At 46.1% G+C, this 17,544-nt stretch overlaps 1 protein-coding gene across 2 annotated transcripts in view; it reads left to right on the top strand.

The window, feature by feature from the left end:
* TBC1D22B (TBC1 domain family member 22B) overlaps positions 1–17,544 on the top strand; it is a 73,486-nt gene that overhangs the window by 16,400 nt on the left and 39,542 nt on the right. The window contains exons 1-6 of one of the 2 annotated variants that reach the window (XM_036074350.2): positions 1,634–3,786; positions 9,201–9,508; positions 11,723–11,902; positions 12,448–12,518; positions 13,896–14,024; positions 15,233–15,298. In XM_036074350.2, the coding sequence (XP_035930243.2) occupies positions 3,668–3,786; positions 9,201–9,508; positions 11,723–11,902; positions 12,448–12,518; positions 13,896–14,024; positions 15,233–15,298 (873 nt within the window). In that variant the 5' untranslated portion in view covers positions 1,634–3,667. Of the gene's footprint in view, positions 1–1,633; positions 3,787–9,200; positions 9,509–11,722; positions 11,903–12,447; positions 12,519–13,895; positions 14,025–15,232; positions 15,299–17,544 lie in introns of those variants that run through there. The other variant, XM_036074351.2, reaches the window with a different exon arrangement.

The following is a 17,544-nucleotide window of genomic DNA, read 5'->3' as shown; positions in this document are numbered from 1 at the left end:
ATATAGGTCTGCTACCTTTTCCTTACTTATGTTTTATGAGAATGAGGGCAAATAGAATATAACTGTAGGTCTGGCATTCTTCAGGTCCTCTTTTTCTCTGACACCCTTAAAGAAACCCAGCCAGACAGTAGAGTTAAAAGCTCTCTGGAGGTTATTTCTCTAGTAAAATTCTAATAAATTATTTTCAAACACAATAGAAATGCTGGTTAAATCCAAGATGTGTGGGTGTGTATTCATACCCCCAATTATCACTTTATCACTCCTTTCTCTCATGGGCCATCATTCAGCCACAGTGAATTTAAATGAGGAGATGGGTCCTCTTAGATTTTCTAAGAACTTTGGGTTCTGTCTCTGGGTATGCTAATCTTAGAGACTTATTTCTAGGAAAGCTGTAGTTTGTAGTGAAAGCTGAATGATTTAAGAGGTACGGGAGGCCTAGGTTTTCATCCTTCTGGGGCCTGTGTAATAGTATCTACCCTTCCTCCCTTCACAGTCAAGGAGGGAGTAAAGATAATGTATATTAAAATATTTTGAATACCTACAAAAATGCTCTGTCAGATGTACATTATCAGTATTTTAATATTTAAAAAAGCAGGGCCAGGCGCCCCAGTGGGTTAAGCGTCTGCCTTAGGCTCAGGTCATGATCCCAGGGTCCTGGGATTGAGTCCCACTTCGGGCTCCCTGCTCAGTGGGAAGCCTGCTTCTCCCTCTCCCTCTGCCTACCGCTCTGCCTACTTGTGCTCTCTCTCTCTATCTCTCTGTCAAATACATAAATAAAATCCTTAAAAAAAAAAAAAGTAACTTAGCTGAATATGTGGTGAACTTTCTGTAATTCTATCAACTCATTTTTTTTTTTTTTTTAAAGATTTTATTTGAGAGAGAGAACATGAGTGGTAGGGGGAAGGGGCAGAGGGAGAGGCTGAGCAGGGAGTCCGATGTGGGACTCAATCCCCGGACCCTGGTATCATGACCTGAGCCGAAGGCAGACCCTTAATGACTGAGCCACCCGGTCACCCCCCAAACTCATTCTTTTTGCAATTTGGCCAGTATGTGGAAGGTATGGGCTTCTGAATGACTGTGGAAGCGTGACTGCTGTTCTTTTCTGTAATGCACGGGTTTTATATCAGAAACCACTAGAGTATAAGCTCTTTGAGGGCAGGGACTTTGTTTTATTCACCACTGTGCCCTTAGTCCCTGGAACAGCACGTGGCACCCAGTAGGCACTGGGTAAACATTTATGGAATGGAAGAGTGAGATCACTGCATTTACTTAGTCAGTGGGCTTTACTTCAGTGCTTCTTAGTTCGTACCTTGCTCTTCTTTGGGGGGCAGGGGGAGCATGTTTTCTGTGACATTCCCATTAAGTAAATGCATTCTGTTTCTTGGTTTTACCAATAAGAGACTATCTGGTCTGTTGGCCAGCGTAGCAGGCACTCCTCAACAGTCTTCCCTGCCCCTGCTGCTTCTTGCTCAAGAACCATAATTTTATTCAGCTTTTGAGCCAGTGAAAGGTACTTAGAGCAGGTATCCGTATTAGTTTAAGCCTTTTATAATAATTTCTTGGTAATCTCAGTGACTGGCCTACTGTGGGCTTATCTCATTGGTTCTGGCCAGTGAGATGTAAAAGTCTCCTGAAGGAAGGTACTGGGAAAGATTTTCTGGTTCGACCAGAGAGATCATTTTGTGAAGAGAGCCTCTTTTTGTCTCCACTCATGTTTCCTGCTTTTGAATGTGGTAGTGGGAAAATGAGATGCTGGAACCTTTAGCAGCTACCTTGTAACGTGAGGGAAAGGCCAAGAGACCTACAGAGACACCTGCCCAAGTGCCTTGACATCATGGTCTTGACAATTTAAGCATCATAGTTGAGTATTCTGTTCCTTGTAGCCAGTTCTGTTCATGTCCAGGATTTGTTGATTGGTAGTAAGTCCATTCCAGTGTATTTTATAATGGCCTTTGATAAAAACAGAGCTAACCTAGAAATCAGTCCACCCACCCACACATAAGGCAGCAGAGTGTGCTGTCTTGTTTTATGTTCGTGTCAGACTCACCACACCTTGTCTGCATCCGTTACTGAGTGAGTTTTCCCTGATTCTCTATTAAGGACAGGTCTTGAGGAATATTGCCATACCCCAGACTACCAAGACACATTTTATCCACTTTTGTTTTCCCACCTATTAGTTATATAAAACCACGAATGTTCTTTCTGATCATTCAGCAGAGTTGCAATCATACTTCCAATAGAAGTAATCACTTAGCTCTGTGATTTGGGAGGAACATAATTGTCACTGAATAAATTGCTTCCCCTTTACATGCACATGGAGGTCTGTTATTAGTACTCTGCAACATGGAACAGCATCTAGGTCTGCATGGACCATTTTACAATTCCAGATTGTTACTATAAAACATTTATTGCCCTTATTTTAGTACCTTTGTTGGGACATTTTTATTACTTTCTCCGCTACATGATTATCGTTCCACTTCAGACTGCCATTAATTACTGCGTGGTTAATCCCCATCACAGCAGAAGCCTTTACGCTGGGTCTTCAATCATCTAAACTGCATGAGCAGAGTACACCGTTCCCTGTCTGGATATAGTGACTTCAATTTGCCAAATTATTACCATTAATGATAATATTGCCTGCAATAATTTTTACAGCTCAAATAAAACTGGTCTTACTGCAGAGTGGCCCCATTGGCCACTGGATGGTATGACAAGCTTCTAAATTTATTATTTTCTGAGTTGATACTAAAATATGATAGGTCCTAGTTCCGGGTTACAAAGCTAGTTCACAGGAAGCCACCCTGGTTATTGCGATGACTGGGTTTATTTGAACGTTACTGAATACCCCCACTTGCTTCCTGCCCCTTACCAGTGTCAGACGTTATTTTTCTAAATAAATTCATGTCCTGTTTCTATTAAGTGAGCAGCCCTATCAGCAAAACAGTGTCGTATCCATCAAATTACAGAGTGATCAATCCTTTGTTTCCTAACCAGCAGAGCCTGCAACCGCTCTTGTTCAAAATATCCTTCGGGGTTTGTGTTCCCCATTTAACAAGTTACCATTCATCAAACAACTAAGTTTCTCTCAGATGTGCCGTTTATTTTTTATTACGTTTTGTGCACTTCTTGAGTCTCTTTTTCTTCACCACTTTCTAGCTCCATGGTCTAGGGCAAATTACTTGACCTCTCTGAGCCTTAGTTCCTTTATCCATAAAAGAGAAATAATAAGACTCATGTCAGAGTTGTTGTGAGGATTAAATGAGGTCTTTGCGAAAGTGCCTTTTATTTTTAATTGTTAATTTTTTTTTAGATTTTATCTTTATGTAATGTCTACACCCAACACGGGGCTTAAGCTTATGTCCCCAAGATCAGGAGTTGCACACTCCACTGACTGAGCCAGCCAGGCGCCCTCAAAAGTGCTTTTTAAATGATAATTTGGCATTCAGTTGCGAGGAGGTGTGATGAAGGCCTCTGTGAGAGGCCAGCCTGGTTGTGAGTTTGATACAGATCTGTTTAAACAATCTTGGCTAAACTTCGAGCCACACTGTATTAGGATGCCTTGGGTTGGTTATTAATTAGTTGGGACCATGTTAAAATGAGGCAGCCTATAATCCAGAGGTACCCCCAGCTAGGATTACCTGGATTGGTTTTTTGACTGTGACTGCTGATGTCAAAAGGGAAGAGAGAGACTTCACCAATGACTGTATTCCTGGATGTGGCTTCTTCCCATTCTGGCCACCAACATACACAGCCTGTTCCGTGTAGACAAGAAGTGATTGCTACAAGGTGAGAACGTTGGGGCTCCCAGCTGTGCACAGTTGGGAAATTAAAGCTGTGGTGTTACATGCTCGGTTCACTTGGCAACAACTCTACCCAGGCCACGGATCTTACTAGACCTCTTTTTCTAGGTAGATTAGTTAAAAAGAGTGTATGCAGGCTCTCAGGTCGGGTAGACCTAGGTTTGAGCCCAGACTTTGCTGCCTGCTCATAACCTCAGTAAGCCTCAATTTCCTTATCTGCAAATGGAAATAATAATAATAATAATGATGATAATAGTACCTCATAGCCTTATGAATGAGCATTAATCAGAAAATGGGTGTATATAGCAGCACAGAACCTGGCACCCAGTAAATAGCCAATCCATGTTAACTTTTGGGTATGTGTAAATTTATATTATCTCCTCTGGAGAGAACAGAATGAATAAACATGGAAACGCTTCAGCTTTAAATCTTCGCCCCATTGTTGCTGGTCTGTAGATTTTACTGCTTTCTCTCAGTGGCAACCCAGGTACCTTTTCACTCTGACATGCCTCTTTGGTTCTGTGAGTGGTTCTCACCAACCTTCTGTCCTCAGACTCCTACCCCTTTAGGGGTATGAACCCCCTCCTCCATGAAGGCCTCTTTCCTAAGAACAGAGCTGACTTTTTTAACTGGTTGGTTGAGTTTTGGGCTTTGTGGAATAGGTATCCCTAAAATGACTTCTAGCAGCCTCAAAATGATCTGCTTTGACTGTCTGTTTTTCTGTTGAAGGGAATGACATTCTTTCCTCCCTTCTTTGCTCTTAATGTGTTGGAATATGTCCTTCCAATTTCTATTTGCAAAAGTCTTCATCTGAGGAAATTCCAATTCTTAATCTCAATAATTGACTTATACTGAATCTTTATCTGCTTCAAAAAATATAATGAAATACTTAAAATGCATAAAAAGGTGTGAAGAAAAATATAACAAACCCTCATGTACCCACCACTCAGATGATTTACCTCCTTCATTTATATAGAAAGCTCAGCGTCAGTTAGAGCCTGATGCTCAGCACGGCCCGTCTCTTGGTGTAGTGTTTTAATCCACTCCAGGGTGTGCATGTGCTTCAGCCAGTGTTAATTCAGCATCCAGCCAATTCTTTCACCAGAGTTAAAATTCAGCTTCTTGATTTGATGGCTTATTTTTAAAAAATCCTCAAAATATCAAGAGAGTATTTAGGATGGGCACCTGGCTGGCTCAGTCAGTAGAGCATGCAACTCTTGATCTCAGGGTCGTGAATTCAAGCCCCATGTTGGGCGTGGAGCCTACTTAAAAAGGGGGATGGGCACATGGGTGACTCAGTCAGTTAGGCATCTGACTATTGATTTTGGCTCAGGTCATGATCTTGGGGTTGTGAGATCAAGCCCTGTGACGGGCTCCATGTTCAGCAGGGAGTCTGCTTAAGTTCTCTCCACCCCTCTCCCAACCCCTACCCCCCCCCAACAGGCACATATGCATGTTCTCTCTCCCTCTCTCTCTCAAAAAAAAATAATAATTATAAATAAACAAATAAAAATAAAAAATAGGAAAGTATTTAGGAAACATCAACCAGAAAAAAACAGTAGTGAACCCACTCCATATCGCTCTGTTGGGTTCATCATGTGCAATCTTGAGGTAAACACTGCCTTCAAAGAGGAAAACAACAATAACCATGGACTCTAATGCAGTATTTTATTGATGACAGATCTTACACATCTGCCTATTTGTTCTTTTTTTAAAGATTTATTCACTTCATTTTATTTTTTTAAAAGATTTTATTTATTTGACACAGAGAGAGAGAGAGCGCACAAGCAGGGGGAGCAGCAGACAGAGGGAGAAGCAGGTTCCCTGCGGAGCAGGGAGCCCACTGTGGGGCTGGATCCCAGGACCCTGAGATCATGACCTGAGCCGAAGGCAGACGCTTAACCGACTGAGCCACCTGGGCGCCCCCTGCCCATTTGTTCTTGACAGTGGACCCTCTGAGGTGTGTACTGCAGGCAGTGAGTCCTACATCCCCCTCGACAAAGGAGAAGCGGGCATGGTGACGAGTTCAGAACATGCAGCCTCACCAGGTCCGCGGAGGAGTAATTTGCCTCTTCTGGCTCATGGATGGATTTTTGACAGCAGATACTCACAATGTGTTGGCCCAGTTTTATTTTCTTTGATTTGAGCTCTTGTTCATTTCTGATTGTTCGTTCAGTAAGTTTATAAGTACTCTTACTTTGGGGATTGCTGAAAGCCAACAACCTTATCCACTGATTAATAAAAATAATATGCTCACTGTAGAAAACATGAATAATTCAGAGACCTATAAAAATGAAATCAAATATCACCTATAATTCCACAGCCTAATGATAAGCACTGTTAACATTTTGATGTATTTTCTTTCTGGTCTTTTCTATGCATATACTTTTTTTTTTTAAGATTTTATTTATTTATTTGATAGAGAGATAGAGCAGGAACACAAGCAGGGGGAGTGGGAGGAGAAGCAGGCTTCCCGCGGAGCAGGGAGCCCAATGCGGGGCTTGATCCCAGGACCCTGGGATCATGACCTGAGCCGAAGGCAGACGCTTAACGACTGAGCCACCCAGGTGCCCCTACTTTTTTTTTTAATACAGAGATTATAAAAATATATTTTTTGGTTCCAGTTTTCACTTTGTTGAGATCATTTGCTAGTGTTATTAAATAGCCTGTAAGATGTGCTTTTCATTGGCATTATAACATTTCGTCTGGTGGCTGAACTGTAATTTATTTCATCATTTCCAATTTCTAGATGTTTATGTTGTTTTCAGTTTTTAACCAAAATAAGTAACACCATGATAAACTGCCTTAGAGCGTCTTTGACCCTCTGGTTATTCTGTTAGGGTCAGAGATTATGGTGTGTATGTTGCCAGATTGTTTTCCAGAAGGCTGTACAGAATTACATCCCCCTCCCCCCCCCACAGTATCAGATGGAGGTCCCACTGCATCTTGGTCAACACTGAGAACACCCTTTAGATCTTTGCTAACTGAGCAGGTGGGAAATGGTATTTTGTTTCCAACACATTTGAACTGCTACATCTTGTAATCTAGTTTTCTCTCATCACACATTTTGTGTGATGTCTTTTCTTCCTTTACTCTGTATGAGACCAGTGTTTGAAAGTAACGCCTCAGAAAATCTTATTCCTTTTCTGATGCTAATAGTAGGGACGTTCTGATGAGCTGTATGAGTTGTCAGACTGTATTCATCAATGTTAATAACCATTATCTCTCAGAATAAGCATTGAACTCCTCTAGGGAGATGAGATGGGTTATTAGACCGCCCACCTCTGCCCAAGAGGAAGAGACAGCTCCTGGAAATGGGGGAACTTCTGCTCTTCTGGCAGAGCCTTGTTTCCCTGCTAGGGTCACTGTATGTTGCTGGAGGAAACAGGCATTTAATGATGTCTTTACTCCAGTGCATTCCAGTCCCCGGGTGTAAATTTATATGAGGCTTGGGGTTCGAGGGGTGTTAGACGAGACTGAGTTAGAAATGTCCCAACCAGCATCCAACTCTTGGTTTTAGGTCATGATCTCAGGGTCATGAGATAGAGCCCCAAGTTAGGCTCTGGGTCAGCATGGAGTCTGCTTAAGATTCTCTCTCCCTCTGCCTCTGACGTGTACGTGTGCGTGCACATGTGCTCTCTCTCTCTCTTTCTCTGTTTCTAAAATAAATAAATAAATCCTTAAAAAAAAAAAAAAAAGAAGGACTGTCCCAACTACATAGTCCCCTGGATCCAGAATAAGGGCCCGTAGATGTTAATGGGGAGACAAAGAGGAAAAAGTCAGGAAAGTAGGAATGGTCTGCATGACTCTTAGAACTAGGCTCTCTTTCATCAGTGAATTTGGTATTTCCCAGACTTTAGTCATGTACCATCTTTACAGTTTTTTGCCACAGTCTGTACGATTATTTACCAAATGCATTTTAAAAAATGAACTTTTTAAAAAACTCAATTAGATTTATTTTTTTATTTTTATTTTTTTTTAATATTTTATTTATTTATTTGACCGAGAGAGACACAGCGAGAGAGGGAACACAAGCAGAGGGAGTGGGAGAGAGAGAAGCAGGCTTCCCGCCGAGCAGGGAGCCCGATGTGGGGCTCGATCCCAGGACCCCGGGATCATGACCTGAGCCGAAGGCAGATGCTTAATGACTGAGCCACCCAGGCGCCCCTAGATTTATATTTTATTATTTTTTTAAGTATTTTATTTTTAAGTAATCGCTACACCAATGTGGGGCTCTAACTCACAACCCTGAGATCAAGAGTCGCATGCCCCACCAACTGAGCCAGCCAGGCGCCCCAGATTTATATTTTAAAGTAAACCTATCACTTCTATAAATTAAAAGTAGAAAGCCAATTATCATTTGCCAAAAATGGAAAGTAACTTTAAAAAATAAATACAGCGAGAAACAAAACAATCTTTTTTTTTTTAGATTTTATTTATTTGTCAGAGAGAGAGAGAGCACCAGCAGGGGGAGCGGCAGGCGGAGGGAGAGGGAGAAGCAGGCTCCCTGATCCCAGGACTCCGGGATCATTACCTGAGTCAAAGGCAGTCGCTTAACCAACTGAGCCACCCAAACACCCCCAAAGCAATCTTATTAATAAAATTCTAAGCCAGCCGATGTTGCTTGTAAATGTGTTGATCCTGAGGCTGCCCTCTCTTTGTTAAAAAATAGTCTTAAAGACTGAGTAGTACCAAATGAGACCGTCTCCTCTCGGCTAGCAGAAGGGCTTTAACAGAATGGAAAAGGAACAGCTCGTTCATTCTGGAACTCAGTGTTTAATGCTGCATATGGACTACCTAAAATTATCTCTGGTTCTGCCAGTGCTTTAAGTTCTACTCTAAGGAATAGGTTATGTTGCCGTAAGAGATTAACTCTGGAATCTCAGTGGATTGACACAACAAAGGTTTCTTCCTTGCTCAGGCTACATGTCCAAAGTTGAGTTGAGTGGGAGAGGGGGGCAGGCCCTGCTCCACGCAGCCACTCTGTTTCCCAGGTGAGGGAGGTGCCACCCTCTGGCTCCCCGCCAGTTACCAAGGTAGAAGAAAGCTTATAGAGAGAACTCACACCTTTCTTGTCTGCTTTGGCTTGGCAGTGATTAGCCTCACTTCTCTCCTCAGACCATTGGCTGGAACTAGCCATCTGGCCTCACCTAAGTACACGGGGGCTGGAAATAGGAGCACATGGGATATTTGGGTGCATTGCGATCTTTACTACATCTGTATGTGTAGCATAGTGCTGGTCCAGATGTGTCTACATGAGGCATGGATATGAATGGGTTTTTTTGTTTGAAAAAGTAAGGACTGTGTATGAGGTAATTTGTCATACTGGTAATATTAAGCAAGTGAACGTGGTCAGACGTATCAGATCATTCCTTGGTAACAATGTCTCCTTTATTAAAGCTTCATCAAAGAACGGTCCAAAGTCAACGCAGTTCCTTTGAAGAATAAGAAGGCCTCCAGTTTCCATGAGTTTGCCCGGAATACCAGTGATGCTTGGGACATTGGTGATGATGAGGAAGAGGACTTTTCCTCTCCTTCTTTCCAAACTCTAAACTCAAAAGTTGCTCTGGCAACCGCAGCCCAAGTCCTGGAAAACCACAGCAAGCTGAGGGTGAAACCAGAACGCTCCCAGTCAACAACATCCGATGTTCCTGCCAGCTACAAGGTCATAAAGTCCAGCAGTGACGCTCAGCTGTCCAGAAATTCCAGTAAGTCCATCCTGTTCCCCTCTATAGCCTCAGCCTTTTCAGCAGAGTGCATTCTAAATACACAGTTTTCTTTTCTTTAGGGCATCACTCAGATCTTTCACTGGATGATAAACGTGAAAGCTCAAGCCTGTTGTACAACATCAGTGACCTGATGGGTCATAGGCTGTACTTACTCCTCCCACCTTGATGGCTCCCTGGGGCTTCAGTTCCTGACGCCCAGCGTTGCCTGCCATTCTCTTCTTCCTTTCCCAGACTTTTGCAGTTTGGTTGCTTCACTTTGCTTTAGACGTGGTCAGGTTTAAGAATATTGACTGGCGTATGTAAAGCTGGTGGTGGCTGAATTCCACAAACGTTTGGCACTGTTGGCTGGCCTCCTCAGCCCTGGGGAGCACCCGCTAGCATCGGGCTGGCTTTTTCCTGCTCCCGCGGGATGGAGCAACGTGGGCCTGCAGGCCCTGTGTCACAGCTCCCTGCCCATCAGGTGGGAGGCGCGGGAGGAGACACCCCTCCTGTTTCTTTTTTCAGCAATTGGTCAAGGTGATGGTGGCTTTATCCGATGTTTGGGGACCGTCAGTGTACTCTTTTTAGCATCCATGGCTGTATGTAATGTTGCTCTAAGGGGTTTTATGGAAGCCAGTTATTCTGAGCTGGAGAGGGAAGTGTCATCATTCCAGTGAAAGTTAGAACAGCTGACTGGGAAAGGGTGAAAAGGAAGCGGACGAACGGCAGAGCCCTGGAGTGTGTCCCGACTTGCGTTCTAAGGGAACAACTTCTCCAGTTTCAGAATAAGCACATGGTCGTGAAATTAGGCCCTAATGCCTTTAAAATTATTCCACGGCCACTTTCCATCACGGACTCAGGGCCATGCCCACGTGGGCATTCGCTGTTGGTGGACGGAGTGGCCATAGCTGTAGGCTCTTGGAAGTGTCTGTGTGCTGTGACTGAGGGTCTCCAAGGGTCCCATTGTGAGGGAGGCCCCCGCCACAGCCTCTAATGAAGGTGCTGCACTTGTGCAGCCAGGACCGTCCAGAACATTCCCTTTATGAGGGTCCCTTCTGTGAGCATCATCCGTTAATCTGGGATATCAGAGGTGCACATCACTCTCTAGGCCCCACGTGTCACGAGGCACCCCAGCTGAATACCCTGTGGCAGGCGTTTCTGTCAGCCCTCTAGTTGTGTGGGTTGCGGAGTGTTCATCATTTAATTCTTGTCATGGCTACTGCTTTTTAAGGCCCAGACAGTTGAAGAATATGAAACAGCCATGGAAGGACAGTCAGAATTTAAAACTGAGTTTTCTTTGGGGTCGTAAAATAAATAAGGGTTTTGGAGGCAGACAGACCTAAGGTGGCATCTCAGGTCTCACTAGCAAATCACCGTTAACCTCTCTGAGCTGCAGTTTCGTCCTCTGTAAAGGAGTACCAAATCCCTACCGTATGTTGTAAGAATCAAATGAGACATCCTAGGTAAATGTGACCTGCCTGATGTCTTAGACATAGTAAGAGCTCAATAAATGTCAGTCCGTCACCGCTCTTCTCTCCTGCCTACCATCTAGGTTAGAAATGTCTAGAACCAGACGTATGGTTCTGCTCGAGTCTGTATTCCTGTTATTTCAGTCATATCCCAGCAGGATTAAAAGCTGGTTCCTCTTGGTGGGAAATGTGGGAGCACAGAGGAACTTTAGCCTCCCCAAACAGGATTGTGCCATGGCTCTTGATCCTCCAGCCCTTGGGGCTGCCGCGTGGGGCCTGGGGTCTCAGGCCAGCAGCCACCTGTTTTTATCACACGCGCTCTCCTGTGTCATCATTGCGCATGTGCTCTGTGATGTGGAAAGGGAAGGCAAACGCTGCCTTAGGCTCTGCTGCCCCCAAACTCAGTATTAGGCATGAAGGAACGTTCTAAGTTGGGGTAGGATGGAAACATTTGGTTTCCCTCCGGAGTGGCCAAAAAAGTGCTCAGAGTTGCTACGGCATCCGGAGTCTCTGTGAGCACGGAAGGCGCCTTGGTAGGATGTGATCACAGCGCAGCCCTTCCTCCGGGCAGATGCGTGGGGCGCAGCTGGCTTGCGTCGCCGGCCGCCCCTCAGCGGGCACCTTCGGGCGGCCTGCCTGCGGCACAGACACGCTTCCGGCGGCGGGGCCGGTGCTGGGCAGCCAGCGTGGGGCTCCTCCGAGGCCGTGCTCCACACGCCGCCCGGTCTCCTTTTCACTCTTGCAGGTGATACATGCCTGAGGAACCCGCTCCACAAACAGCAGTCACTCCCTCTCCGACCCATCATCCCCCTGGTTGCCCGCATCTCGGACCAGAATGCGTCCGGGGCGCCCCCGATGACCGTCCGGGAGAAAACCCGCCTAGAAAAATTCCGTCAGCTTCTCTCCAGCCACAACACTGACTTAGGTGAGTCCCCGTGAGCCCCCTGGGCAAGGTAGGAGCTCTTGGTGACTGGAGTTCTCACAGAGAGACCTGGAAGCTATTGCTCTTTATTCTTCCTTCTTTTACTTTTCCAGCATCACCTGATCTGATGCCCATTGCAGTGACATGCCGGTATTAAGTCAGAAGTACGTTACTAGAAATTAGGGACCAAATTAGGTGGGACTGGATTCTGTGGCCCGTAGACCATAGTGCAACTCTTCTGGCTTCGGTCTCCCCTACCTCGAGGCAGTTCTGACTGAAACCCACACTCACTGGTCTGCCTTTTCCCCTCTACGTCTGCTCTCCGAGCTGACTGCCTCACCACCGCCGAGCCGTGTCGTGGCCACTCTGTTGCTCAGGGCTGCTGCTCGGGGCTTCTTCCCTGTGCTTGTCGGTAGCCGCTGCCGCTGCTGGTGCTGGTGCTGGTGGTCTTTCTTGAACGGTGGGAGGAATCAGGCAGTGCCGGCTGAGGTTCGTCTTAGGGCCTTGGTGGGAAGAGCTAATCCAACACAGCTGTTGTCTGTTTGCAGATGAACTGAGGAAGTGTAGCTGGCCAGGGGTTCCCAGGGAGGTTCGACCTGTAACCTGGAGACTCCTGTCGGTGAGTTCTGCCCACTGTGTAGAGAAGCGTGAGCCTCACACAGCCCTTCTTACCTGATGAGGTTAGTCTGGACACGTTCATCTTACTGCATAGACTTCTCCAGTCCCAATGGGTACGGCAGATCTGTGGGACTGTCCTCTTATTTCTGTGCATGAAGAAACACACTCTTGCAAGCTTACTCACACACGTATAGAAGAGCACCGCTTTTCCCTGTGGTCACAATCTCACGTTCTCAACACCAGGGAGAAAGAGTGTAGTGAGCTGGGGATCCCGGCACTTGTTTGGGCCAGCTCCCACGTTCCCTGGACTTGCCTCCTTTTCCAGTAGGAATAACCAGAGCGGGGGAGAGCCACTCTGTAGCTGTGAAGGGCTGAGAAATGGGCCTCCCTCAGAAGCCTGCACTAGTCCTGCTTTCCCTAAGGACAGAGCACTGGGCCAGCCCCTGGGATAGGGACACTAGGATTTCCTGAGCTGGTCACATTCATTCATCCATCTAGTCAGGAATGATTAAGGGCCTGTTGTTTGCCGGGCACGGATAGGTGGCCATGAATAAAGCACAGTCCCCGCTCTCTAGGCACTGGCCATGGGATATAGTACATAAATGTCTGCGAGAGGAAGGGCCTCTCTCCTGAATGCTCCCCGCTCCCCAGTCCCGCAACCGTGTTATCAGTGCCTAGGCCACTTCCAGGAAGGGCAGGTGCAGTGAAGAGTAGATTTGGTGAGAACGGAAGGGGAGCAGGAGATGCAAGAATGGAGAGTGGGATCTAGACCAGGGGTGAGGAGGGAAGTTGGCCTGGAGTTTGGCGAGGCAGCAGGCCCCTGCCAGGAGTTCTGTGTCTGCGCATTGTCGCTGCTATGTCCCAGATTCCATTCAGCTTCCTAAGCTGGGAATTCTGACTGTTACCGCGGAAAAGATTATGTGACTGGCCCGGATGTACATGGCCCGCCACTGAGATGCGTCATCGAGGTGGCCGTATTGCTGGGATTCTTGGACGTATTACCTTGCACACATGCAGCCCTCAGAGGCCCCGACTTGGGTCCAGTTCCCTCCCGTTGACCTACATTCATTGTTCTGCTGAGCCAACTCCCAGAGCTCTGGAGTGCAGGCCTGCAGAATGCGCACCCCATGCGGTGTGGGGCCACGGGTGTAAGTAACCCTGGGAAAGCGGGCCTTGCTTCATCTGCCCACATGTGGGGCTCGTTGAAGGAGGAGAGCGCAAGCACTGGGTGGCCCAGACCCAAGAAGGGATGACTCTTGTCCTCTTGGCAGTTGTCCTTCCATTCCTTCCACAGTTTACAAGCCACTCCTCAGGCTAAAATAAAAAGGATTCATCCTACCAACGTGTGTCCCCATCTGACCAGCAGTCCTGTTTGTAGGGCTATCTCCCAGCAAACACCGAGAGGAGGAAGTTGACCCTGCAGCGGAAGCGGGAGGAATATTTTGGCTTCATTGAGCAGTATTATGATTCTCGAAATGAGGAACATCACCAGGATACCTACCGACAGGTACAGTCGTCACCCTTTTCGATTACTAGTCATAATGGTTTGTCTCCTGGGAGTACTGTCATGGTGCAGGATTTCCAAGTCTTCTGGCTCTGATGTGCTGGTTAGGAATTAAATTTATTCCTAGAACTGCTTCCCCTCTTTCTAATGAATAGCTCTGATTTTAGCCATTTTAAATAGATTTTTTTTTTTTTTTGGCATTAATCACTGCAGTGCTTCTCAGACTTTAATGTGCATACAAATCACCAAGGATCTTGATAAAAGCCCACCTAAGGATTATGATAAAACGCAGATTCTGATTCAGTGGGTCTAGGGTGAGACCTTCACTTCAAACAAACTCTCAGATGGTGATGGTGCTACTGGTCCCCAGACGGCAAGTAGTAAGGGTCATGGGGCACAGAGTGAAAGATGAGCTCGCCCAGGAGTGGTGCAGTCCCTCTGGACCGTGTGACATTAGTATGTCCTTCTGGCAGCCGTAGCGCCTTCTCAGGGCCCCCGTCTGTCCGTCTGTCTGCAGGAACAGTAGTTACCAGCAGGCTCGGCAGGGAGTGTCCCGTCATCCTCACAGCTGTCCCTGCAGCCTGCTGAAAGAGGAGGGGAGGGAGAAGAAGGGGAGGGGGAAGACCTCAGCAAGCCTCAGAAACTGAAGTAGCCTCTGCTGCCGCCGACACAGTCCTTAGGGTCATCAGACTGGGTGCTGAGACATCCTGAAGCTGAAACCAACCGTAGTGATCTCTTTGGTAACAGAAGTGAGGACTTCCAGTGCCAGCTCCCTTGGGCTCCCCATCCTGGCACATGAATGCAGCCGTCAGAGCCCTTCCAGTCCTTGGCGACTGTTGAGGAGGAAGATTCTGAAGAAGGGGTACCCATTTTGATCATACCTGTTGAGTAAGTGCCAGCCCAGAGTGAAACAGACTCCAGAGCAAGAGGAAAAAGTGGTTGATCCTCTTAGGTTGTGAAGCCTATTGCTAGTCGATGTGAGTGGTTTATTTGGGGAGGTTTCCTCACTTTCAGTAAGCTCTCGCTCTCATGGAAATGTATTCCAGATGGACAGGTGGGTTTCACTAGACTTTTTTGGTGTGTCTGTCAGTTCTTTCTAAATATAAAATGTGCTCTCACTCTTACTCCCTGGATTCCCAGTTCCTAAGAAAACAACTTCTCAAAAGAACAAACTGGCATTTGTGTTTTTAGACCTGACTTCTCTTTTTCAGATTCACATTGACATTCCAAGGACAAACCCGCTCATTCCGTTGTTCCAGCAGCCACTTGTACAGGAGGTGAGGGAAGTACTTGACGTTCTGGGCCCTTCTCCCCAGCCCCCTCAGCACCCTCCGCCCCACGGTAACCCCCGCAGCGCCTGTTCCGCATGGCCATGCCCTAGGCCTCCCTCCGACCGTGGGCAGGTGGACGGCCGATCGTGGTAGTGCCTCATGTTTAGATATGGAGCTGTGGTCCCTGCAGAGCACATTCTTGGGCCTTCTCATCTGCTCTTCTTAACAAACCTAGGGGCCAGGTAGCGCTTTGAGAAGTTAAGGGACTTACCCGGAGTCTTACTGAAGACTAGAACTCACACCTTAGAATTCCTCGTCCTGTGTTTGCTCTACTTTATCACGCTGGGGCGGTGTTTGGTTTTTACTGCAATAAGTATACGTAACATGAAAGGTACCATTTTAACCGTTTTCAAGTGTACAGTTTCAATGCCATTAAGTACATTCACACTTGGACAGCCGTCACCACCACCCATCATGAGGACTTCTTTCCATCTTCCCAACCTGAAACTCTGCACCTATTAAACAATAATCCTTCATTCCCCAGCAACCACCATCCTACTTTCTGTCTCTGTGAATTTGAATATTTCGGGTACTTCAAATAAGTAGGATCCTATCATGTTTGTCCTTGTGTTACTGGCTTATTTCACTTGGCAGAATGTCTTCAGAGTTCATCTGTGCTGTAGCAGGTGTCATAATTTCCTTCCTTTTAAAACTGAGTAATAGTCCTTGTGTGTGTATAACACATGTTGTTAATCCAGTCGTCCATCCATGGGCAGTTGGGTTGCTTCCCCCTTTGGGGTGTTGTGAATAACACTGCTGTGAACATGGGTCTGTACCTACCTGTTTGAGTCCCTGGTTTAAATCCTTTTGGGTATACGCCCAGAGGCTGAATTAGTAGTAATATCGGGAGACCTAACAGGCTAGTGAAGCACATGGAAGGTCTCAGTGGGACTATTATTTTTTGACCCAAGCAGTAATTATAACCATCTTGAGATTAGGGATTTCCTTAGCAGCTTCACAGTAGCTAGGACACTGAGTGTAAGTGCTTTCTGAACTCTGTTTTCAGTTATCCTCATATAGAGAGGGATGGTGATAACATGGCTCAAGATAATTTCTATTTGACTTTAGATTATATTCATAATTTTATTGGTGGGACCCCTCATAACTTCCCAATAGCTTAAAGACGACTTTGAGGGTGACACCATTATTTTACCTCTAAGATTCAGCTCAGAGGAAGCTAAAAATCCACTGAGGATCCCTTTGTGTCTCTCATTGTTTCCACAGCTCAGCCCTGCTTATTCCTCACTTTAACTTGGAGATGTTCAGCAACTTCTCTTTTACCTGTGCATGCTGACTGTAAACTTTGAGACAGGGAAAGTAGTTTGTTGAAAATGCTTTTCCTAGTAGTGGAACATGAATACAAAGAAGGAAACTCAAAGTATATTCTTTCCATTTTTTCTTGAATCATCTTTACATCTAGCAGGCTATAGTCAGAGTATTACTTAATCCTAAAAATGCCAACCAAGGAGCAGGGAACTAACACTGAATATTGAAAGACTTGCTTTGCATATCTGAAAGATACTTGAGAATTGACTATAATAAGTCAGACTTACCTGCACAAGTACAAGAGGTACAAGAAAAACCTTTAGGGATTATCCTCTTTGCTCCTCTCTACAAGGCAAGATTATCCCAGGCTGTTTCTCTCTCATGAAGATTCCCTGGTCTCCCCTGGTAACCAGGCCTGGTGCTCTTCAATTTCCATGTTTTCAGCATCTTCACTTGTACAGTGTGTGTGCGTCTGCATTGTCCCATCCTTTTTTTTTTTTAAAGATTTTATTTATTTATTTATTTGACAGAGAGACAGCAAGAGAGGAAACACAAGCAGGGGGAGTGGGAGAGGGAGAAGCAGGCTTCCCGCCGAGCAGGGAGCCCGATGCGGGGCTCGATCCCAGGACCCTGGGGTCATGACCTGAGCCGAAGGCAGACGCTCAATGACTGAGCCACCCAGGTGCCCCTGCATTGTACCATCCTGACCGGAGAGGGACTCTCACAAGTCTCCTGACGATGAACCGCTAGCTTCCAGGCACTTGGCCATTGTTAAAACCAGTCAGTTGGGATTTGTGTATTCACAAGGAGCTGATAGCGTGGAGTAGAAGCCCTGGTGAGTCCTTCAGAACTAACAGAGACGCCCAGACAGATATAGGCCACCGGGCAGGGGCTACTTGAGATCTTTCTGAGCATGGTGGGTCTAG

The sequence above is a fragment of the Halichoerus grypus genome, chromosome 9 (assembly GCF_964656455.1).
Source record: "Halichoerus grypus chromosome 9, mHalGry1.hap1.1, whole genome shotgun sequence".
In the NCBI taxonomy this organism is placed as follows: Eukaryota; Metazoa; Chordata; class Mammalia; order Carnivora; family Phocidae; genus Halichoerus; species Halichoerus grypus.
This window is presented reverse-complemented; position numbering and strand designations above follow the sequence as displayed.